Source organism: Odocoileus virginianus, chromosome 28 (assembly GCF_023699985.2).
Source record: "Odocoileus virginianus isolate 20LAN1187 ecotype Illinois chromosome 28, Ovbor_1.2, whole genome shotgun sequence".
Lineage (NCBI taxonomy): Eukaryota > Metazoa > Chordata > Mammalia > Artiodactyla > Cervidae > Odocoileus > Odocoileus virginianus.
Window position 1 is genome coordinate 26735544 of NC_069701.1, and position 25435 is coordinate 26760978.

The 25435-nt window shown below is 37.5% G+C and overlaps 1 protein-coding gene and 1 long non-coding RNA gene across 5 annotated transcripts in view; one reads left to right on the forward strand and one right to left on the reverse strand.

Annotated features, from left to right (window-relative positions):
* Positions 1-25435, forward strand: part of LOC110128445 (uncharacterized) — a 65571-nt gene that overhangs the window by 5636 nt on the left and 34500 nt on the right. The gene's annotated exons all lie outside the window — the stretch shown is intronic.
* LOC139031741 (large ribosomal subunit protein uL22-like) lies at positions 10519-11122 on the reverse strand. Its single transcript, XM_070457098.1, has one exon. It carries the CDS (start codon positions 11086-11088, stop codon positions 10534-10536), a length of 555 nt encoding a protein of 184 aa, XP_070313199.1. The 5' UTR covers positions 11089-11122; the 3' UTR covers positions 10519-10533.

Genomic DNA, 25435 nt, shown 5'->3' on the forward strand with positions numbered 1-25435 from the left:
AGTCACTCGGTCACGTCTGACTCTTTTATGACCCCATGGACTATATATTCCATGGTATTCTCCAGGTCAGAATATGGGAGTGGATAGCCGTTCCCTTCCCAAGGGGATCTTCCCAACCCAGAGCTCGAACGCAGGTCTCCCGCATTGCAGGCGGATTCTTTACCAGCTGAGCCACAAGGGAAACTCAAGAATACTGGAGTGGGTAGCCTATCCCTTCTCCAGCAGATCTTCCTGACCCAGGAATCAAACTGGGGTCTCCTGCATTGCAGGCAGATTCTTTACCAACTGAGCTATCAGGGAATAATGTAAGTCATCTTACTTACATTATTATGTGTATTAGCATGTATTAAAATTATGTTTTCCTTATTTATCATGTGCTCTTTGAAACAAGAGCCTTCTGTCATATTCTTCTCTAGGACCACAGATAAATAGGAGGAGTTGGGTTATGAATGGTCTGAGTCATAAAAGGAAACCTTGTCCTCTGTTTAATTCAATATGGAAAAACTTGGGGAAAATGAAATGTTTTTGATGGAGACTGAGATGATGTATTGGAGGGATTGTATTGTAAGAGGTAATGTGCTAGTCAGGACCAAAGTTAGCACTTCCATGAAATGAAACTCTAGGGTACAATGGACATCATTGATGTTTTACTGTAGCTTTAATAAATGCTTTTTTCTCCAAAGAAAGAAAGAAACTCTAGGGAACTGATGGCATTTTCACTACTGAAAAGGAATATACATCCATGTGGGACATCAGATTATTTTTTTAAATGTGTGCTCCAGCAGTAAATGAAGAGATATATAATTTTTATAAATATTCTTGAAAAGTAACTCAGCAGTAACCATGGGTAATTAGGTGATCCCAAGAGAAGAGGAGGAGGAAGGAAGGAGATAAGTAAACTCCATCTGTAATTCGGGTGATGATGCTGTGTGGAGAAAAACAGGGGATCCATCTGGGGTCCTGGGGCTTTGTATGGGAATACCATTGTTTTATGAAGAAATAAACACACCTGTGCTCTGAGTTTGCCAGCACAGCCAATCTGTTTCACATTTTAAACTCAACTCAATTATAAAATCAATGGGTCCCTCTGGAACAGAAGTGTGTCAGGATCATATTCCCCTTCTCCAAATTAGTGTCAACAATCCAATACCAATGCCCAAGCTAGAGTTCGCCCGTTGTGTGTGCTTGCCAACCTGCAAGGTGGCACCAGAGCCTTTATGTGTTTCCCATCTCAGCTCATTGACCAATATGCAGTCTCCTTAGTAACGCAAAATCTGAAGCAAAACCAAAACAAATTAATCAAAAGTTTTAGGAATTTTGAATAGTGTTGTCTTTGAACGTCTGGAAAAGCAGAAACAGTGAAAGTCATCATATGAATGTTTTCCACAAAAATAAACCAAAGGAAAAAAGAAGAAAAAGTCCGCCCTGTCATTTTTCTGAGCTTTTTCAATGGAGTTGGGAAAAACCTGTTATATGTGTGCATGTGTGTGTGTGCTTGTGTGTGTTTGGGGAGAGCAATGGGCTTGATGGTAGTGGTCTCTGGCCCCCAAACTATGTGCCAAGACCATGAGTTTATTTCAGCTCTCATTTAGCAGAAGCTCAAGATTTTTGAAATTAAGTTTTTCACCGAAGTTTAGAAATTTTATTGTTTGTTTCCCCACATAATATGGCTTTTTTAAAGTTAAGTTTTAAGATTAGTATAGTGTTGTGCCCCTAATGCTCCATACAGAGCCCAGAACATGATAGATCACCAATACATAGTTATTAATCAAGTAAAAGATGAGGGGAGAGGAGCGAGAGAGAGAAAGAAGAAACAGTTGATAATTGAAACCTTCTGATAGTTCCTAAAGTTTCTCTGCACTCTTAGAAACAGTTACCTTGTGAATATTTATTCCTATAAGCCTCATGATCCAGGATAAGTGTTGATAACCTACAGTGCAGTTGCTGGCACTCAGGCTGATATTCACTAGTAAATAGTATGGTACCCTCTCTGCTCAGCCCTTGCAAGAATGATCAACTGCCACACTTCCATCTCCTGATTTGTAAGATTCAGAATGTGAATTAACTCTACTTCTATGATAAATCTAGATAGTGTATTAAATATCAGTGACATCAATTTGCCAACAAAGGTCCATATAGTCAAAGTTATGGTTTTCCCAGTAGTCACATGCAGATATGAGAGATGGACCATAAAGACGGCTGAGCACCAAAGAACTGAGGCTTTCAAAAATGGTCCTGGAGAAGACTCTTGAGAGTGCCTTGGACAGTGTGGAGGTCAAATCAGTCAATCCTAAAGGAAATCAACACTGACTATTCGTTGGAAGGCCTGATGCTGAAACTTCAATACTTGGACCACCTGATGCAAAGAACCAACTTATTGGAAAAGACCCTGACGCTGGGAAAGATTGAAGGCAAAATGACAAGGGGGCAGCAGAGAATGAAAAGGTTAGATAGCATGGCCAACTCGATGGACCTGAATTTGAGCAAACTCTGGGAGAAAATAGACGACAGAGGAGGCTGGCATGCAGTAGTCCATGGGGTCGTAAAGAGTCAGACACAACTTAGTAACTGAACAAAAACAAAACAACAATTTCTCTCAGTTTGAATCTCCCACATTTCCAGTGATCCTTGCTGCCCAAGACTCGCTTCCACGTTTGGTACCATCCTGACCCACAAAGCATATATTTACGGGTTTCCTTCCTCATAAGGCATGGGCATTTTTTTAAAAAAGGAAACTACTTGGAGAAAAGACCCCCATACTCTATTGTGTAAGCCAAAGAGGTGACTCCAGAAATGAATATTTCAATCCAGGTTGTAAAAAGACAGGACTAACATTTAACAATATAGTTTCATACATCTGTAGTTATTGGCTTATCAATTAAAGTATAGTCAAATCCGACTAGAAGTGCCTACTCAGACTGTTTTTGGAATCAGAAAGTCAGAGTGTGAGGCTGAAGCCCATCTTCCTCATTAGCTAAGCTGCTGTGATGTTATCTTGACTTGTCCAAGAGAGTGACCACTAACCTTTATACCTATTACATTTAAGTAAATTAATTAAATGACATAAAATTTTTATTATTTAATTTTAAAAAATTTAAAATTACAATTAATTTATTTTTATTATTTTCTAAGCTGTAAGATTTAATTCCTTAGGCATATCAGCTAGATTTCAAGGACTGAATAGCCATGTGTATTATATTGAAGACAGCACAGACTAAAAAACACACTCATCTTTGCAGAAAATTCTATTCCCTGGTGTTGCATTAGGAGACACCATACGCTTTCTGTGTGTTTTTGTGTTGTTTGTCTTTGCACTTGTAGTGTCACTGGAGCAAAAAAAAAAAAGTATGTTGTTATTTGTAGATAATGTTATTTGATGTTTGAGACTTATTCTTGTGAATGGGCTACTTTTGGGCTGGTGTGTAAATAACAACTATCTAATCAAAGAGTAGAGAACTGGGATCACAGAAAATCATGCTTACTATTTTTTTCTTCCATTAGATCACTCTGCTGTACTTTTCTTTTTCTTTTCTTTCTGGGCCTTAAAACTGAAATTTCACAGACAATGGAGCTGATCTTCTCTCCCTTGTCCACATAATAGGTACAGAAATGGCAGGCCAGTGGCTGGCATATAGTGGGAGAAGAGGGACCTACATCATAAATCGTAATTTCTCTTATGCATGAGTAACACTCTGGTGCTGTCATGTGACCCAAATGCTTATTAAATGCACCTCATGAAAATGCCTGAGACATGTTTAGCTGTATGGTCAGATCACGAGGAAGCCAAAAATTGACTTATTTTCCTTCTTGTTTCCTTTTTTCCTTTCTCCCTCTTCCATCTGTCTTCCTACCACTCCTAAACACATATTTCCTGAGTGTCTATGAGATTAGGAGAAGAGATCCATGAACAAACACTGTCCACAGAATTCATGGAATTTACAGTCAAGGAAACAGACAACAAAAATGCAAACATAATTGTCCAAGAAAGTAAGTGCAATAAAGGGAAGGGGTAGGAGGAATTAGAAGATTGGGGTTGACACATATACACTATTGATCCTGTGTATAAAATACGTACCTAATGAGAACATATTGTATAGCACAGGGAACTCTGCTTAATGTGCCGCAGTGAACTTGAATGGAAATAACGTTCAAAAGGGAGGGGATATATGTACATGTGGCTGATTCATTTCACTGTACAGTAGAAACTAACAAAGTATTGTAAAGCAACTACATTCCAATAAATATTAATTTTAAGAAGGAATACAAGATGATCAAAAGACAAAAAGCTTTAATAACAAGGGAACTTTAGTGCCCTGGAAGGTAGGAGATAGAAGACTAATGAACAATGGTATTCTGCTTTTTCCCTTTTATAAATTAGTTCTTCCCAGAGGACAGGTTAGGGAATGTGTGTAGTGTAGACATATGACATTGCTGATGTTCCTTGCATGGTAACTAAGCCTCTCTGAGCCTTCTGGCCCAAATTTTCAAGGCTAGTCTCATGAAACTGTTCTCAGAGCAAGAGTTAAGAATTACTGCAGGTAAGAAGAATGGAAGACAGTTGGAAATGGATGAGGACTGTGAGGTGCTACTGTGAGCAATTTTCTATAATACAAAAATAAATTTGTTCTACCAAGGGCTCAGGAGGGGAAAGGTGAGGGCACACACATATTTCTTTGTTGGCATTTATGTTTTCTTGGCAGCTTTGTTACTTTGGACCCATCAATGTCAACTCATTGATCCTGACTTAGCTTGTTGGCTCTCTCCACTGGATAAAAAAAAAATGTTGTTAAATTATATCGGATCCCATGATAAAATATTATTCAGCTGTCTCCATTGCTGCAATCTTGCCCTGGCTTCTGTGGTTACATTATGAGTCGTGATTTTTTTCTCTATTCATCTCTTTTGTCTTTCTCTATTATTGCTCTTTTTATCACAGCATCCTTGTCTTCCATCTCCATGCTGCTCAGATTCTGACTGATGAGAAGGTATGGGTTGTTAATTGCTGATGCCTATGAAATTTGAAGTAATGGTTTATTGAAGGGTTCAGGGTCTTCCTTTGATGACATTTAAGAAATATGATAATGTGTTAAAATGTACCTAACATCTTTCTGATTGTGTGTGTGTGTGCATATGGTTAGTCTTTTCTCAAATGTACTCATGCAGTGTTACTTTTGGAATGCAGTTGTCTCCTCAAAGTGGCTATCAAGGGAATTAGGACTCAAATTAAGGATTATTAAAAAGACATTCACACTGAAATATGTTATTACTGCAAAAGCTGTTCTTGCATTAGCAAAAATGAAGTTAGTGGAACAACTGGCATTTACAGCTGAGATTGTAAATCAAAATTCTGCAAAGCATTTCTGTTTTTCCACTCCAATAGCAGCCTTTCTGCCACAATTCTGTCACCATGAACTTTGGCAAGTACCTCATCGTATAGAACACCAGGCAGGCTTAGAAACCAGTAGAATGCTTGATTACTTCTCCTTGCCATTTGCCACAAACCCTGACAATTTCCTTTTTGGCTTTTGGGAAATTGGCTCAGCAGGAACTTGAGAATCTGAATACTTGATTTGGGGCTCTAGTACTATTGCAATTTGTCCAATCAGTTACCTGATTTGCACTGTGCTATAGATTGGATCTACTAAATGTAAAAGACACATGCCTGACCTTTAAGAGCAAAAAATTTGCAGTTTTCCTAAGTTCAGACTTCCTCCTGTTTCTCTAGCTCACTTCTTGGTTCAGACACTCCTGGCTTCTACTGAAACCTGGCCTGATCCTGATTCTTCTCTCTTCTCACCTTCCCCTTGTAAGCAATGCACAAACCTACCAGACATACCGTAAAAACCTTTTGTTAACCTCCTCACTGTGCATTGAATCTACTCCCTCTCCTGATCTTCACCTTCACTGCCCTTTGTCTGTGTTGTGTGTGCCTGCTTAGTTGCTTAGTCATGTCTGACTCTGCGAACGTTCATACTGTAGCCCACCAGGCTCCTGAGTCCATGGGATTCATCAGGCAAGTATATTGGAGTGGGTTACCATGTCCTCCTCCAGGGCACCTTCTTGACCCAGGGATTGAACCTGCATCTCCTGTGTGTCCTTTTTTGCAGATGGATTCTTTTCCAGCTGAGCCACGCTATTGGTATTTCTTGCCTGTGTAATTGCAGTGATGTCTTAACTGTCATTACTGCCTTCTGCTCCTTCCTTCCCAGGCTACTTCTCCTTTTCCCAAAGACTCCATTTCCCACAACTCAGAAGTAAGAGGTAAATCTCACCATAGTCTTTCACCAAAATCCAATCAATAGTTTTACAATGGGCATGGAATTGAGTTTAAACACATTAACTTGGCATTTAAAAGCCCTCTGTATGATATCCTTTGCTTACTTTTCAAAGTTGAATCTGATTTCATGTTACTTCTGAATTATACGAAGTTTTTCTCTGGACTATTTCACCACCCCATGACCTTTCTCTCTCTCTTCCTCCTCCCCCACCACCCTCCCTCTTTACAATATACATACACACTGGCTTGCCAGATGATTCTCTTAAAATCCAAGACTATTGCCAGGAGGATGTCGTCACTGAAACCCTGGGCATCCAGGCTGAGTTTCAAATCTCCTATTCATGCCCTCATAAAATCACATTCTCATGATAAAACACACTCCTAAATTCTTTTTAAAAGCAACTTCATTGAGATATAAAAGTGTTCAATACATTGGTTTTTAGTATTATACAGAATTGTGCAACCATCATCAGAATCAATTTTGTAACATTTTCATCAGCAAAAAAGAAAACCTAGATTCATTAATATTCGCTTCCTTTTTCTTACCAAACTCCCTAGCTCTAGGCAACTATTTGCTATTCTATTTCTTTTCTCAATAGATTTGCCTATTCTGGGCTTTTCATTGGAGAAGGAAACAGCAGTCCACTCCAGTATTCTTGCCTGGAGAATCCCATGGACAGAGGAGCCTGGCGAGCTACAGTCGATAGGGGTGCCCAGAATCGGACAGGACTGAAGTGACTTAGCACACATATAACTGGCTTTTCATAGAAATAGAATCACACAATATATGGTCTTCGATTCACTTTTTTTTTTAAACTTAGCATGAGATTTTCAGGGCTTCCCTGGCGGCTCAGATGATAAAGAATCTGCCTGCAATGTGGGAGACCTGGGTTAGGAAGATCCCATGAAGAAGGGATATGCTACCCACTCCAGTATTCTGGTCTGGAGAATTCCATGGACTAGTCCATGGGGTTGCAAAGAGCTGGACACGACTGAGTGACTTGCACTTTCACTTTCTTTCATGAGGTTTTTAAGGTTTGTCCGTGTTGTACTATATGCCATATCACTTCTTCTGCTTGCTTTATATTGAAAATATTATACTGTAATGATATGCCTTATTTGATTTATCCATTCATTGGTTGGCTATTTGGATTGCTTTCACATTTTGGATATCCTGAATAACTTTTATGTGAACATGTATGTACAAGTTTTTGTGTGAATATGTTTTCAGTTCTCCTGGGTATATGATGTAGAATTACTGGGTCATATGGCAATTCTACGTTAAATCTTTTTTTTCTTTTTTTTAATGAGGTAACATTATAACATGTAGATTTTGTCTGAAGAAATATGGAAATACTAATTTGGAAAGATATGTGCATTCGTGTGGTCATTGCAGTATTTCTTTACTTAACAGTAACCAAGATATGGAAACAACCTATGTGTCCATCAGCGGATGCATGGATAAAGTTGTGGTGTATGTATATGTTCCATTGTGTATACGACCCAGTCACAAAAAGATGCAATTGTGCCATTTGTGACAACATGGATGAATCTTGAGGTGCTAAGTCACTTCGGTCATGTCTGACTCTTTGTGACCCTATGTAACTGTAGCCCACCAGATTCCTTAAGGGTATAATAAGCATAATAAAAATAATTCAGATGGAGAAAGACAAATACTATATGATTCCATTCACATCTGGAATACACCAAACATACAAACATACAAATAAAAGGTAAAATAAATGAATGCACCAATCCAAACAAAAACAGAGATACAGAGACAGGGAGTGGTTACAAGAGGGGAGGGGAGAGCAAAATGGGTAAAAGGGTTTGTTTGTATGGTGATGAATGGAAACTAAATTTTTGGTGGTGAGCATGCCATGCCTTACAGAAGTAGAAATATAATGTTTTACACATGAAAAGTTATATAACATTATAAATCTATTTTTAACCTTTTGAGGAACTGCCAGACTGTTTTCCATAGCATTGCACCATTTTATATTTTCAACACCATTGTAAAAGAGTTCCAATTTTTCAACTTGATGACACTTTTTACTATCTGTCTTTCTGATTATAAAAGAAATGGTGAAGTGAAATTTCATGATGGCTTTGATTTGGATTTCCCTAATGGAAAATTATGTTGACAATTTTTTCACTTTGTATATAGTCTATGCAGAAATATCAATGCAGATCTTTTGCACATTTTGAATTGTTGCCTTTTAATTATTGAATTATGAGTCCTTCATTTATTTTATGAAGTAGGAAATGGCAACCCACTCCAATACTCTTGCCAGAATAATTCCATTGAGAGAGGCTCATAGCAGACTACAGTCCATGGAGTCATTTGTTCTGGCTATGAGACTCTTATCAGTAAAGGATTTATAAATATTATTTCCCATTCTGTGGGTTGTCTTTACTTTTCTGATAATATTCATTTAAGTTCCTTTTAATTGTAGAGAAATTAAATTTATTTAATTTTTCCTTTTGTTGCTTGTGCTTTCGGTGTCATAGCTAAGAAATCACTATTTAATCTGCAGTCAGAAAGAATCACTCCTATGTTTACTGTAAGAAGTTTATAAGCTATTACATATAGGCCTTAGACTCACTTTTAATTTTTATGTGTTGGATAAGGTAGGACTCCAACTTCATCATTTTGCATGTGGGTATATAGTTATTCAGTACCACTGATTAAAGTATACAGTTTTTCATAGCATTTTCTTATAATTTCCTTTTTAAATTTCTGTAAAGTTTTGAATAATGTCCCTGTTTTATTCTTGAATTTGTTAATTTCATTTTTTTCTCTTATTTTCCTTGATCAGATTAGCTAAATGTGAGTCAAATTGGCTGATATTTTCTAAGAACAAAACTTTTTCATTGTGGATTTTTACTGCTGTTTTGCTTCTACTATTTCATTAACTTCCATATGAATTTTTATGATTTTATTCCTATACTTGTTATAACTTTTGCTTGCTTTTCTTTTTATAGTACCTCACTATGGAAAATTAGGTTATTTATTTGAAAATTTCTTAACTGTAGACTTTTATAACTGTAAGTTAAGAAAAGAAAGAAGAAAAGTTCATTTAATAAAATAACTCTTGCTAGTAATTTGACTAGAATTGCATTGAATCTATAGACCAAAGTTGGGAAGACCTGACATCTTAACAATATTGAGTTTTCCTCTTTATGTCACTTATTTGGTTCTTCTCTGAATTTGGAATTTTATAGTCTTTGTCAAATAGATTTTGTAATATTTTGTTAAATTTATACCTAAATATTTGGGGGGCAGTTATAATATAAATGGTATTTCTGTTCATTGCTGGTGTATAAAGAAGGAATTCATTTTGTATACTAACCTTGAATCCTGCAACATGCTATAATTGCATATTAGTTCTAGCAGATCTTTTGTAAATTCTATCAGACTTTATATATAGATGATCATGTCATCTGTGAACAAAGATAGTTTCATTCCTTCCTTCCCATTCTGTATACCTTTTATTTCCTTGTTGTCTCATTGTACTAGCTAGAACTTCTGGTACAATGTTGAAGAAGAGTGATGTCACTGTACATCCATGACTTGTACCTGGCTTTATGAGGAAAGATTTTGAGTTTGTCCACCATAAAGTATAGTGATATGTATGTTAGCTGCTCAGTCTTGTCTGACTTTTTGGTGACTCCATGGACTGTAGTGCACGAGGCTCCCCAGTTCATGGGATTCTCCAGGCAGAAGTACTGGAGTGGGTTGCCATGCCCTCCTCCAGGGGATCTTTCCAACCCAAGAATGCAACCGGTATTTTCCTGCATTTGCAGGCTGGTTCTTTACCTGCTGAGCCATAGCCGTAACCGTCTTGTAGGGATTACAAATCAATTTGAGTTTGAAATATCCTGGGCTATATTGATATTCTCCAAAAACACAGTTATTTGTACCTGGAAAAATTCATAAATGTATATGAAATAAAGGAAAGTTTCTAATTGCAAAAAAAAAAAAAAATCAATTTGAGCAAGTTTGTCTCTATTCCTAGTTTGCTGAGAGTTTTTGTCATGAAGCAGTATTGGATTTTGTCAAAGAGTTTTTCTACATGTATTGATATAATAATGTGATTTTTGTTTTCAGCCTATTGATATAATGGATTACATTTACTGATTTTTGAGTGCTGAACCAGCCTCACAAAAATCCTTCTTGGTCATCTTTTTTTTTTTTTTTTTAAATTAAGACAACCAACACTTTTACTTTTATTTGCCTTTATTTTCTGCGGCATTTATTCCCGGGCCATAAGTTTTTGTTTCTTCAGTTTCTTCTGGGATGTCTTTTTCTTCTGTGCAACCTCCTCTTCTGGTTTAGGAACAGTCTGTTCTTTCTCAGTAAGGATGATCTCAGTGTGGCAGGGAGAGCTCATGCAGGGGTTGATCCGACCGTGAGCTCTGTAAGTCCTGCGCCGCATCTTGGGGGCTTTGTTCACCTGGATGTGCTCAATGACCAGAGAATCTACATCTAAGCCCTTAAGTTCAGCATTACTCTCTGCATTTTTGAGCATATGTAGTAAAAATTCAGCACTCTTTTTGGGCCACCGACCCTGCGTCCAGCCCCACTGTTTGGCCTGTGCACACCTACCAACTCCACCATTGTAACGACGGAATGGCACACATTGCTTCTTTAAAGTGACATCCTTCAGATACTTGGTGGCTTTTCGGATATGCATACCCTTTATGGCCTGGGCAGTCTCACGAGTGTTCTTAAAGTGAACACGAAGATTTGAACCTCTTGATTTGCATGATTTTGTGGGGTTTTCTGGGTCGAGTGAATAGCGCACCATTTTCAAGGGTCAGCTCAGGCCGCTTACCGGAAAAGGATTGGTCATCTTGTATAATCTTTTTAATACAATGTTGGTTCTGATTTGCTAATATTTTGTTGAGGGATTTTGCATCTATGTTCATGTGAAACACAAGTCTATAGTATTCTTTTCTTGAAATATCTTTGGTTTTGGTATTAGGGTAATAGTGGCTTCACAGAATGAGTCAGGAAATATAATCTTGCCTTCTGTCTTCTGAAAGTATTGAAGAGAACTGATAGAACGTCTGCCTTAAATGTGTGGTAGAATTCACCATGAGCTCATCTGAGCCTGTTGCTTTGTTTTAGAAAATTTTGAATTATTCATTCAACTTTTTAAATAGAGACAAGTCTATTATCTATTTCTTCTTGTGGGAGTTTTGATAGTTCTGTCTTTCAAAGAGCAGGTCCCTTTAATCTAGGTTATCAAATTTGTGGGCAAAGGTAAATTTGTGGATCTTCATGTGTGTTCAGATTGTTTGGGGGTTTTATCCTTCTTAGCAAAATTGTGCTTTCAGCCTGAAAGACTTTAGTATTTCTTGTAATATGGATCTACTAACAATAGATTTACTAAGATTTTGTCCATCTATGAATGCCTTTGTCTTCTAAGGATTGTTTTCTGGATTTAAGATTCTTAGCTGACTGCACTTTAAATATGTTATTAAATGCCTCCTGGCTTCTAGTTTTTTCTGGTGGTAAGACTTTAATTTTATTGGGGGTCTCTTGTTCATGGCAAGTTGCTTTTTTCTTGCCCCTTTTAAGTCTTTTGTCTTTTCATTTCAATATTTTTGCCATTATGTATTGAAGTGTGGATCTCTTTGCATTAGTTCACCTGGAATTTCTTGAGCTTAAGTGTGTACATTAATAGCATTTATCAAATTTAGGATACTTTCCACCATTTTAAAATATATTTTGCAAAAGAGGTCTTCTAATTGCCCACTACAACAGGCTCGAAAAATGACTCTGATAGGGCCATAACTTCTGCAGTGGAGGAAGTCTATGTCCCTGCACACTTGGCACCGCCAGGGTCCCTGCAAGCCAAGCAGCTGTGCCACCTTCACACTCAACTCTCACTGGGGTAGAGCTGCCACAGGCAAAAAAAAAAAAAAGTATTGCGTCTATGCACACAGGGTCGCTTCAATCCTATCCAACTCTGTGACCCTCCGGACTGTGGCCTGCCAGGCTTCTCTGTCAGGGGAGTTCCCCAGGCAAGAATACTGGAGCATATTGGTTAATACAGGTTGCCATTCCCTACTAGAGCATTATATTTCCTGCTGCCCTAGCCGCCAACTCCCCTGAGTACCCGGTGCTGCCAGAACCCCTGCGACCCAAGCAGCTCACCACCTCCACACCTGAACCTCACTGGGGCAAACCCAAGTCCTCCAGGGCAGCCTCAGGAACAAACCCCAGTGGACAACCCACATGTAGAGGTGGAAATAAAACCACAGTTGAAACCCAGAGGTAGTGTGACTAAGGAAGAAGACCCAAAACCTTCCCACCAGCTGTACAAGCTGCAGATTAAATCCACACGATCAACTAGGCAGACCCTGTGTCTATGGAATATATAAAAGGTCACTGAGAGCTCCCCCAAAAGAAAACGCACTAGTTCTGAGAGCTGTGGACATGGGAGGCAAGAAAACACACAGTAGGACCAGATTAGGATCTGAGCTGCCCCCACAGCCGGTCCAGAGATCAGCACAGAGTTGGAGGGCATCCTAGGGAGGTGAGGTGGACTGTGACTCCCAGCGAGGGAAAGGACTCTGACAGCAGTGACCCAAGAAAAACATTTATTATTCTTATGTTTTGACTTGTTCTGTAGATTCTTTTGGATTTCTTTTCCTTTTCACCCCCACTGTTGTAGTATTGATTTTATTGGCACTATGAAATCTAATTCAGTTTTTGAGTTTTTTTTTCCTGTCACATTTTTTATTGTTGTTATAAACCTCTACCTTTATATTGAACTTTTGTAGTTCTGTGGAGTTTTCCTTTTTTCTTCTTCCTTTTTTTCTTTTTTTTTTAATTTTAATTTTTTTAACTTATTATTTTTTCTACATTTATTCCTTTGTTTGCTTTTCCTACTGCTTTTTTCCCCTTACAGTTAATCTTTAATGTATATAAATCTTCTTTATCTACCTTTATTTAACTTTGCATGTCTATTATTTTACTCTACCTCTCAACATATTTGTTAGTTTTATTTTCATTGCCTTATTCCCCACTTGGCACCTTGCTTTAATTTTTTTTTTGCCAGTTTATGTTTTAGTTAGTTTTGTTCTTAACTGGTAGATGTAAATTTTGGTTTCCTTTATTCATCAGGTCAATCTATGGTACTATATTTTTGTTGAACTGTCTCAATTTTGTTTATGGGTGTATATAAATAAGTGTATATTCAGTCACACTTTTTATTGCTGTTGTAAACCTCTGCCTCAACCATTGGGCCTTCACAGTTCTGTGGAAATATCCTTTTTTTTTCTTTCTTTCTTCTTCCTTTTTTTTCTCTTATTTTAATTTTTAAACATATTGAAATTTTTCTACATGTATTTTTTTGTTTTATTTTCTTTTCTTAATCTATAAAGTATATATTCTTTTATCTACCTCTATTTAACTTTGTGTATCTATTCTTTCTTTCCTATCCTCTCAACATGTTTGTTAGTTTTGTTTCATTGCTTTATTCCCCATTTGGCACCTTGCTTTAGTTTTGTTTTCCGGTTTCTGCTTTAGTTTTGTTCTTAACTGGTAGGTATAAATTTTGGTTCCCTTTGTTCACTGGGTCAATCTATTGTTCTTTGTTTTTTTGTTCTGTATTGTTTTGATTTTGCTTATAGGTGTATATGTATATGTGTATATTCCATTATTTTAATTATTATTTGCCTGATTTTGTAACTGCCATTTGTCTGGGGTTCATCTTTGGTTTCTCAGTTTTGGTTATTTGTTTTAATCTCACTTAATGCCATAACAAACCTCTTGAGGAATCTTCATTCTTGACCAGAGATCAAGCCCTGAGCCTTTGGAGTGGGGGCACACACTCCAAGACCCTAGACTACCAGAGAACTAACCCTAGGGAGTATCAGATAGTGAGAACTCACACAAAGGAAACCACTTGAATACAAGAGCTGGCATCACCCAGCCACCAGTAGCACCCTGTGCAGGATGCTTCATCTAAACAACAAACAAAGCAAAAATACAAACCCAATCATCAGCAAACAGGATTACCACCTCACTCAGCCTTGCCCATCAGAGGAAAAACAAACAAACAAACAAAAACTCAGCACAAACCTAACCCTATAAGAAGCTTACACAAACCACTGGACCAACCTTAGAGGGAAGAAACCTAAAGGAATAAAGAATTCAACCTTCAAACCTGGGAAAAGGAGACCTCAAACACAATAAGTTAAAAAAATAATGAAAAGGCAGAGAAATACTACACAAATGAAGGAACAAACTAAAAGCACAGAAGCCCAAATAAATGAAGAGGAAATAGGCAAACTACCTGAAAAAGAATTCAGAATAGCAATAGGAAAGATCATAAAAAACCTTTAAAACAATGGAGAAAATGCAAGAATCAATTAACAAAGACCTAGAAGAATTAAAGAATAAACATACAGAGACAAACAACACAATTACTGAAATTAAACATACTCTAGAAGGAGTGAATAGCAGAATATCTGAAGCAGAAGAATCAGTCAGTGAGCTGGAAGATAAAATGGTGGAAATAATTTCTGAAGAGCAAAATAGAGTAAAAAGAATGAAAAGAACTGAGAATAGTGTCAGACACCTCTGGGACAATATCAAACACACCAACATTTGAATTATAGGGGTCCCAGAAGAAGAAGAAGAGAAAAAGAAAGGGTATGAGAAAATTTCTGAAGAGATTACAGCTGAAAATTTCCCCAATATGGAAAAGGAAATAGTCAAGAGGTTCAAGAGGCACAAAGAGTCCCTTACAGGGTAAACCCAAGGAGAAACACATCAAGACACATAATAATCAAACTAACAAAGACTAAACACAAAGAAAGAATATTAAAAGCAGCAAAGGAAAAGCAACAAGCAGCATACAAGGGGAAAACCATATGTTTAACAGGTGATCTTTCAGCAGAATCTCTGCAGGCCAGAAGGGAATGGCAGGATATATTTAAAGTACTGAAAGGGAAACATCTACAACCAAGATTACTGTACCCAGCAAGGGTCTCATTCAAACATTTAATAGACTACCTAATTTCACACCTAAAACAACTGGGAAAAAAAGAACAAAAACAAAACCCAAATTAGTAGAAGGAAAGAAATCATAAAGATCTGAGTGGAAATAAACGAAAAAGAAATGAAAGAAAAAATAGTAAAGATTAATAAAACTAAAAGCTTGTTCTATGAGAAGATAAATAAAATTGACAAATCCATAGCCAGACTCATCAAGAAAAAAAAAAAAAAAAGAGAAGGATCAAATCAACAAAACTAGAAATGAAAAAGGAGAGGTTACAACAGACAATGCAGAAATACAAAGGATTATAAGAGACTATTATGAACAACTATATGGCAATAAAATGGATAACCTGGAAGAAATGAACATACTCTTAGAAAAGTTCAATCTTCCAAGACTGAACTAGGAAAAAATAGAAATCATGAACAACCCAATTACAAGCACTGAAAGTGAAGCTGTGATAAAAAATCTCCCAAAAAACAAAAGCCCAAGACCAGATGACTTCATAAACATTTAGAGAAGAGCTAATGCCTATCCTTCTAAAACTCTTTCAAAAAAATTGCAAAGGAAGGAACACTTCCAAACTCATTCTACGAGGCTGCCATCACCCTGATACCAAAACCAGACAAGGACAACACAAAAAGAGAAAACTACAGGCCAATATCACTGATGAACTAGGGTTAAAAAATCCTCAACAAAACTTTAGAAAACAGAATTCAGCAACACATCAAAAAGCTCATACACCATGATCAAGTTGGGTTTATTTCAGGGATGCAAGGATTATTCAATATATGCAAATCAATCAATGTGATATACCATATTAACAAGTTGAAAGATAAAAACCAAATGATAATCTCAATAGATGCAGAAAAAGCCTTTGACAAAATTCAGCACATATTTATGATTAAAACTCTTCAAAAAATGGGCATAGAAGGAACCTACCTCAACATAGTAAAGGCCATGTATGATAAGCCTACACCAAACATTATTTTCAATGGTGAAAAACTGAAAGCATTCCCCCTAAGATCAGGAACAAGACAAGGGTATCCACTTTCACCACTCTTATTCAACATAGTTCTGGAAGTCATAGCTACAGCAATCAGAGAAGAAAAAGAAATAAAAGGAATCCATATCAGAAACAAAGAAGTAAATCTTTCACTGCAGATGACATGATACTGTACATAGAAAACCCTAAACAGAGTATCAGAAAATTACTAGAGCTAATCAGTGAATTTAGCAAAGTTACAGGATACAAAATCAATACACAGAAATTGCTTACATTTCCATATACTAACAATAAAAAATCAGAAAGAGAAATTAAGGAATCAATCCCATTCACCATTGCAACAAAAAGAATTAAATATCTAGGAATAAACTTACCCAAGGAGACAAAAGAACTATACACAGAAAATATAAGACATTAATGAAAGAATGAATAGCCAAAGCAGTCTTGAGAAAGAAGAATGGAGCTGGAGGAATCAACCTTCCTGACTCAGACTATCCTACAAGGTTAGTGTCATCAAGATAGTATGGTACTGGCACAAAGACCGAAATATAGACCAATGGAACAAGATAGAAAGCCCAGAAATAAACCCATGTACCTATGGGTACCTTATTTTTGACAAGGGAGGGAAGAATATACAATGGGGCAAAGACAGCCTCTTCAATAAATGGTACTGGGAAAATTGGACAGCTGCATATAAAAGAATGAAATTAGACTATTTCATAACATCATACACAAAGATAAACTCAAAATGGATTAAAGATCTAAATGTAAGACCAGAAACTATAAAACTCTTAAAGAAAAAATAGGCAGAACACTCAATGACATAAATCAAAGCAAGATCTTCTATGACCCACCTCCTAGAGCAATGGAAATAAAAACAAAAGTAAACAAGTGAGACCTGATTAAACTTAAAAACTTTTGCACAGCAAAGGAAACTATAAGCAAGGTGAAAAGACAACCCTCAGAGTGGGAGAAAATAATAGCAAGTGAAACAACTTACAAAGGATTAATTTCCAAAATATACAAGCAGCCCATACAATTCAATACCAGAAAAACAAACAACCCAATCAAAAAGTGGGAAAAAGAGTTAAACAGACACTTTTCCAAAGAAGACATACAGATGGCTAATAAGCACATGAAAAGATGCTCAACATAGTTCATTATTAGAGAAATGCAAATCAAAACTACAATGAGATATCACCTCTCACTGGTCAGAATGGCCATTATCAAAAAGTCTGCAAACAATGAATGCTGGATAGGGTGTGGAGAAAAGGGGACACTCTTGCACTGTTGGTGGGAATGTAAATTGATATAGTGACTATGAAAGATGTATGGAGATTCCTTTAAAAACTAGGGATAAAACCACCATATGACCTAGCAATTCCACTCCTAGGCATATACCCTGAGGAAACCAGGGTTGAAAAAGACACATGTATCCCATTGTTTATTGCAGCACTATTTACAATAACTAGAACATGGAAGCAACCTAGATGTCCTTTGACAGATGAATGGATAAGGAAGTTGTGGTACATATGCACAATGAAATATTACTTAGTCATACAAAGGAATGCATTTGAGTCAGTTCTAATGAAGTGGATGAATCTAGAACCTATTATACAGAGTGAAGTAAGTCAGAAAGAGAAAAATAAATATCATATTCTAATGCATATATATGAATCTAGAATAATGGTACTAAATAATTTATTTACAGGGCAACAATGGAGAAATAGACATAGAGAATAGACTTATGGACAAGGGGAGAGGGGAAGTGAGGGTGAGATGTATGAAGAGAGTAACATGGAAACTGACATTACCATGTGTAAAATAGATAGCCGACAGGAATTTGCTATATGTGTCAGAAAACTCAAACAGGGGCTCTGTATCAACCTAGAGGAGTGGGATGGGGAGGGAGATGGGAGGGAGGTTCAAAAGGGAGGGGATATATGTATACCTGTGGCTGATTCATGTTGAGGTTTGACAGAAAACAACAAAATTCTGTAAAGCAATTATCCTTCAGTTAAAACATAAATTAATTAAAAAGCATATTTTGAATATTTTCTCTACTTCTTTCTCCTCTACTGCCAAAATCATTACAAATATATTGTTGCACTAAATAGTACTATATTTTTCTCTGAGGCTTTGTTAATTTTTCTTCATTTTTCTCTTTTTTCTTCAGCTTACGTATTCTCTACTAATCCCTCTTCAGTTTTGCTATTTTTATGTCTTTGTTAATTCCAACATCTGAGCCCCTTTCTGCACCAAAGGCACCAAACATTCTGCTTTTTTAAAAAAACGCACGGTCACACTTCCCTGTGTGTTTGCATGCCTCGTAATTATTTTGTTGAAACTATTTAGGCACTCTAGATATTTAGCCCCCTTCCAGGGCTTTCTGCTGTTGTTAGCTTGTTTATTTTCTTAGCGACCTGGCTGGTCTATTTCATTAAAGTATTTCTCCCACGGTGTGAAGCCTGTGATGTCGTTTCACAACCGGATCACCTCTGGGCATGCGCACAGTCACCTTGGACTGGTACGGTATTAGCAGGGCTCTCTTTGCCTCTTCCCATTTTAGGCTTTCTACCTCTGTTGGCATTACACCCAGCACTAATTGCTGGTTAATTGTTCTATTGTTTTTGATGATACCCAAGAGCATAAATTGCTTCACAATCTTATCCAATTAAATTTGGGAATCTGTGTAAGGATAGATTTTGAAGCCTGTTTTTGAGGTTAGTTCTAACCTGAGAGGCTTTCTCCTTAGCAGTTTCTTTCCATGGTGCTCTCTGATAAACTAGCTGCACTATAGTTGTCTTATTTCTCTCATGGAGCTACAAACATCTTCTTAATTGTTTAATGCTAAAATCTCCATTGTTTTCAGTCTTGACTTTCTGAATACTCTGTTTCAAATAACGTTTGTTCCTCTTCTCTTGGCGTGCATCTCCCCAGGCAAAATCTTTAAGCCCCCGATTTGGAAGGACGGAGGCAGGGATGCTGCACTGCTCTTCTTAGAAGATACTCCTGTTTACACTTAGGGTGCGGGGTGTGGGCACTAGCTCGGCTTCTCTAGGCTTTTCTCTCCTGCATGGAACCTCTTCCTTACAAAGGAGCTGGAGGTGAGGATGATTAGGGCTCCTGGTGGCTTAGATGGCAAAGAATCTCCCTGCAGTGTGAGAGACTCCGGTTTGATCCCTGGTGCTGGAAGGATCCCTGGAGAAGGGAATGGCATCGCACTCCAGTTCTTGACTGGTGAATTCCATGGACGAGGCTACAGTCCATGGAGTGGCAAACAAGCGGCCACAACTGATCAACTAACACTTTCACTTTTCATTTTCAGTTAGTCATGCCTCCTCTCTATCAGTGGGGGCTGGACTCTGAAAGGGAATTACTCACTTCTCAGTAACAGGAAGCTGTGAACGAAGAGAAATGCACGTGACCTTTCCCTCCTGGAAAGGTACGGTGCCCCTTGACTGGGATCGTAGGTCCAAGAGCCCCCTCTTCTTGGCCACATCCACACAGGGTGGGGCTGCCTTAAATGCTGTGCTGGACTCTGAAGCTTAAATGGCACAAACTCTCACAGTTCTTACCAAGATTTAACAGATTTTCTTGAATTAATGTTTCTTACCAGAAACACAACATTGTAAATCAACTATACTCCAATAAAAATTGTAAAAAAATAAAAACTGGAAAGGAATAAAATTTTTCTTTATTGGCTGCATGAACTTTATGACCATTTTCAGAGACTTTAAATGGTTGTTTTTCTAATTAATTTTAAGCAATTGTGGTGGTTGTACTGGGGAAGAAGCCCTCAAAGCTCCTCAAAACACTGTTATTCATATATTTTTGATTGAGTGTGTGTGTGTGTGTGTGTGTGTGTGTATGTGTTACAGGTGTACTGTTGGGCTCCTTTTTATTTTTAAGATTTTCTTTTACATATGGTAAATGAAGCTGGCACTGATTTAGGTACTGATATAGTTTCCTTCTTAAAATACGTTCAGTGAAATAAGTCAGACCAAGAAAGACAAATACTGCATGTTATTGCTTATATGTGTAATCTAAAAACCAAAATGAGTAAATGAATATAACAAAACAGAAAAAGATTTACAGATATAGAGAACAAACTAGTGGTTGCCACTAGTGGGGGGTTGGGAGGGAGTGAGGGGCAAGATGCAGTGGAGGATTAAGGGGTACAAACTACTATATATAAGATAAGTAAGCTACAAGGATATGTTTTACAGTACAGGGAATATAGCTGTTATAATAATTTTAATGGAATATAATCTATAATAATTTTGAATCACTATGTTGTACATATATAAGTTACTGTGTTGCTCAGTCATGTCCAACTCTTTGCAACCTCATGGACTGCAGCATGCCAGGCTTCCCTGTCCATCACCAACTCCTGTAGCTTACTCAGACTCATGTCTATTGTGTCAGTGATGCCATCCAATCATCTCATTCTCTGCTGTGCCCGTCTCCTCCTGCCTTCAATCTTTCCCAGCATCAGGGTCTTTTCCAGTGAGTCAGTTCTTCACATCATGTGGTCAAAATATTAGAGCTTTAGCAATGAATATCCACGACTGATTTCCTTTAGGATTGACTGGTTTGGTTGTAAATCAACTATCCATCAATAAAATTTATGGTTTTTAGAAAAGCAAATTTATTCTCATTATATGTTTCTGTGGGCTTTCCTGGTGGCTCAGACGGTAAAGAATCTGGCTGCAATGCAGGAGGCCCAGGTTCAGTCCCTGGGTCAGGAAGATCCTCTGGAGAAGTGAATGGCTACCCACTCTAGTATTCTTGTCTGGGAAATCCCATGGACAGAGGAGCCTGGTGGGCTACAGTCAATGGGGCCACAAAAAGAGTTGAATCCGATTCAACAATTAACACTATATGTTTCTGTAATGGAAAAACAATAGTAAACAAAATCATAGTTCTTACCAAAGTAGAGAACATCAGCTTATCATGTTAAACTGGGGAAATAAAAAAGAAAGTGAATAATCCTAAAAGGAAGTATCTTTTTAGCTATGACTCTAAACAGGGATGAACAGCAGTCACAGCACTTTTGCTCATCGACAGACATTCATGTTCACATCTAACACTCATATTTTAGTTTCTAATATTATCCACTAAAAAAGCACTAGGGCCCACAGAAAAATACTTTGAGGCAAGGAAAAACTCAGTATAGCTCTAGAAGATTGTTATTGACATTTACAAGGACATTGTAAGACTATCTCGGGTAGTAATAAAAAACAAAAACTGGCTCAAGGGAACTCTACTGGGAAAGTTATAATAATTTGAATATCTAATGGGACAATAGTTATGATTAATTATAACAGCTTTCAAAGGCTAGGAAGTTTTCATATTTTCATACAAAAGAAGAATAAAATAGAAAAAATTTAATTTCTTCCAATTTCTAATACATAGTCAAATAACAAAGATTCCAATATATAAACATCTCTAACTTGAGAAATTGAAGTTTAAAGCATTATCTTGCATATTTTCCTTACTTTAGTTAGAGATAGCATTTATCTCATTCAAAAGTAAAACCTGGGATTTTTTTTCTCTTCTAATTTCCTCACACTATGAGTGCCAACCACTGGCCTAACTGCTAAGATTGCACTGGCGTGCTTGTATGTATGTGTGCATATGTATGTGTGTGTGAGAGAGAGAGAGAGAAAGAAGATAGCATTTATTTCTATTCTCATGGAGTTCATAATCTCTGTGGAAAACACAAAGGATAATATAGAAATCTCAAAATTATGTGCACTGTGAAAATCTTTCATATTGCTAATTGACTTAGGAAAGTCAAGAAAGTTTACGAAATTATTGATTGAATTGGGGTAACAGGAGACATAGGAATTAAGTAGGCAAATAGTGAACCACATTCCAAGTGGAGGCAACAGTGTATACAAAGGTTCTGTTGTGTTGCTCTTGTTGTTTAGTCACTAAGTCATGTCTGACTCTCTGTGACCCCATGGACTATAGCCCAACAGGCTCCTCTGTCCATGGGATTTCCGAAGTAAGAATACTGAAGTGGGCTGCCATTTTCTTCTCTAGGGGATCTTCTTGATTCAGGGATTGAACCCATGTCTCCTGCATTGGTAGGCAGATTCTTTACCACTGAGCCAATAGAGAAGCCCCAAAATTAATTTTAAGTATTATGAATTTGGCTTTAGGTATTTTGTTTATTTATTAATATTATATTTATTGAATTGAACTATATGCCAGACACTTGCCTTGGTTCTTGGGATATATTAAGAAAATATTATAGACAAACCATCACTGCCCTTTTGAAATGTATATTTTAATCAAAGGAAGCAGATGATAAAATAACTAATATAATAGATAAGTAAATCATACAGTGTATTGGAAGGTGAAAGCTACTGAAGTAGAAATAGAGCAAAGTAGGAGAACTGGGACTGTGAAATGGTGGAGGATTTTAAACAGGGTAATTGTTGTAGTCTTTGTACAGAAAATGAAGCTTGAGGAAAGACTTGAAGGAGGTGAAATGGCTAGTCATGGGGATGTCTGTGGAGTAATGTGGGAATGGGGTATTAGGTAGAGAAAGAAACCAGTGCAAAGACCCTGGGGCAGAATGCGACTTGGCATGTTCAGACCCAAGGAACACACGAGGAGACTGGATGATGAGTGGTGTGAATGACAGAGGAATAATAGGGATCATGTCTAAAATTAATTAGTGGATGTGCGTATATCCTTGCAGATCATCGTAAGGACTCTAATTTGTGATTGTAAGAATTTCTGTTGAGTCTGTGGCTCCATTTTGTTTTTCCAGTGCAAATGTCAAATGCTATTTCGGAACTTAAAGGAGAGGTTATGGGTAGATATATTTTTTGATTCACTTCTAGGTAGTAATTAAAGCCCTGAGTATGAAACAGATAATCTAGATCAGGATTGACAAATTCCAGGAGACAAATCCAGGCTCTTGGCTGATTTTATAAATACAGTTTTATTGAGACACCACCACGCCTATTAATTTACGTATTGTTTATGGTTGCTTTCACTTTACAGTGACAGGATTGAGTGGTTACAACAGAGAGCTCCTCAAAACCTAAAATATTTACTCCCTCAAATTTCTCAGAGAAACTTAGCTGGTCCCTTGTCTAGTGACACAAAACAGCTTGGAAGAAGCAGCGCTATGAGTTATTTGTTGTTGCTTAACTGCTCAATCCGTGCTGACTCTTTGTGACTCCATGAACTGTATCCCACCAGGCTCCTCTTTCCATGGGATTTCTCAGGCAAGGATACGAAAGTGGTTTACCGTTTCCTTCTCCAGGGGATCTTCTCAACCCAGAGACTGAACCCACGTCTCCTGCATTGGCAGGTAGATTTTTTACCATGGAGCCCCCAGGGAAGCCCCTTTGAGTCTTAGGCAACTCTGATATTTGCTGTCCCAAGGGAGCAGCTGGGTATGCAAAGGAGACAGACATGAAGCAGCTGTAGTGAAAACTCAGCACAGACTTCACAGCAGGAAAAGAAGGGTGTTTCAAATACAAACTGTGATTGATGAAGATGAGAACTGAGAACCAGTCTTTGGATGAACAACCTGAAGGTCATTGGTTTTCTTAGTAAAAGCTGTCTCTATGGAGAGTTGTGTGTTAGAGTTAGTGTCAAGTGAAAGTGGTTGAGGATTTAGTATAGCATGGAGACAAAATGCAGCAGTCTCCAAACTTCACGACACCAGGACCAGTTTCGTGGAAGAGAATTTCTCTGAGGGTGGGGGTGGGGGATGGTTTCAGGATGATTCAAGTGTATTATGTTTATTGCGCACTTTATTTCAATTACTATTACATCAGCTCCATCTCAGATCATCAGGCATTAGATCCCAGAGGTTGGGGGTATGGTATATACCCCCTCCTGATGTAGGGAGTATGAGTGTCTCTTTGGGGCTTGTGAAAAAGAGGATAAAGATAGCAACTTAGCTGAAAAGAATTGTTAGGGGTCAAGAGTGAGTTCTCTTGTACATTGTTTTGTTTCTGGTTGCTTAGATTAAATTCAGCTGAATTAAAAGTTGGTGGAAAAATCTAATGACGAAGGAATTGTTAACTGTTATAGAGAGAAGGGTTAAAAATAATGTGAAGTTTTTCAGAAGGTCAGAAGAAATGGCCTGGAAGGCACATTTTGTAGAATTTCAGGCAAGCTTTTTACTGTAACAGAAGAGGAAGGAGGGGAAAGGTGCAGGTGATGGAAGATTTTGTGTCTGGGGAGGGGAACGTGAAAGCATTCCTGTCTGATAGCTTATATTTTCATTCTGAAACGAGAGTAGAAGTGTTTGAGGAGTGAGAGGGAGCTGAAAAGAGAAGCAGTGTGCTTGCAGTCAATGTAGCGAACTCATCATAGTTTAAAGACCTTGAGTTGATGTAGAACAAGCCTGTGTGTGTGTGTGTGTGGTGTGTGTGCGTGTGTGTGTGTGTGTGTGTGTGTGTGTGTGTAATCTTTGCTCTGCAACTCAGGTACAACAGTGGAGGACACATTTGTTTGGGTTCATTCAATATTAGGGGTTTGAAAGCAGGATGAGGCAAAGCACTAAGACTTTAGGATTTATAGGCAGTGCTATTTAAATAATGGATTCTTGATTCCAAAGATAAGAAGAGTGCAGTGCAGTGGAGGTGTCTTTAAGGTTAAAGTAGGAATCATTTGATAAGCAAGATGGAAGATACAAAGTTTTGTTTAGAGAAAGGGGTGATTGACTTCAGGATTTTAGATTGTGGAGCAGTCTACCATGTAACCAAGTTCAAGGAATAAACTTGAATGGATTAGAGAAGGTCATTCAGAGATAAAGAGGTTAAGGAAATGAACCAGTGTTTAATCCATCATCTTTGTAGGATTGGCAGTAATGGCAGTTGATGTCAGACTTTTGACAGAGATTTGGTTCCTATCACGGGAGTAAGATATAATATTTAGTCACTGAAAATTCATCAACAGACTATTTAATGACTGAAGAGGAATATACTGAAGGTCAACAGATAATAGTATTTAGAAAATGGTATAGTTAAAGAGCAGAAACCTCAAAGTTGGCAGTTTAATTTTAACAGGAGAAGCAATAATAAGCCACAGGGAACCAGAAGGATAGAACCCATACTTCCTCATCTAGAGTTAAAACAGATGGAGAAAACAATAATC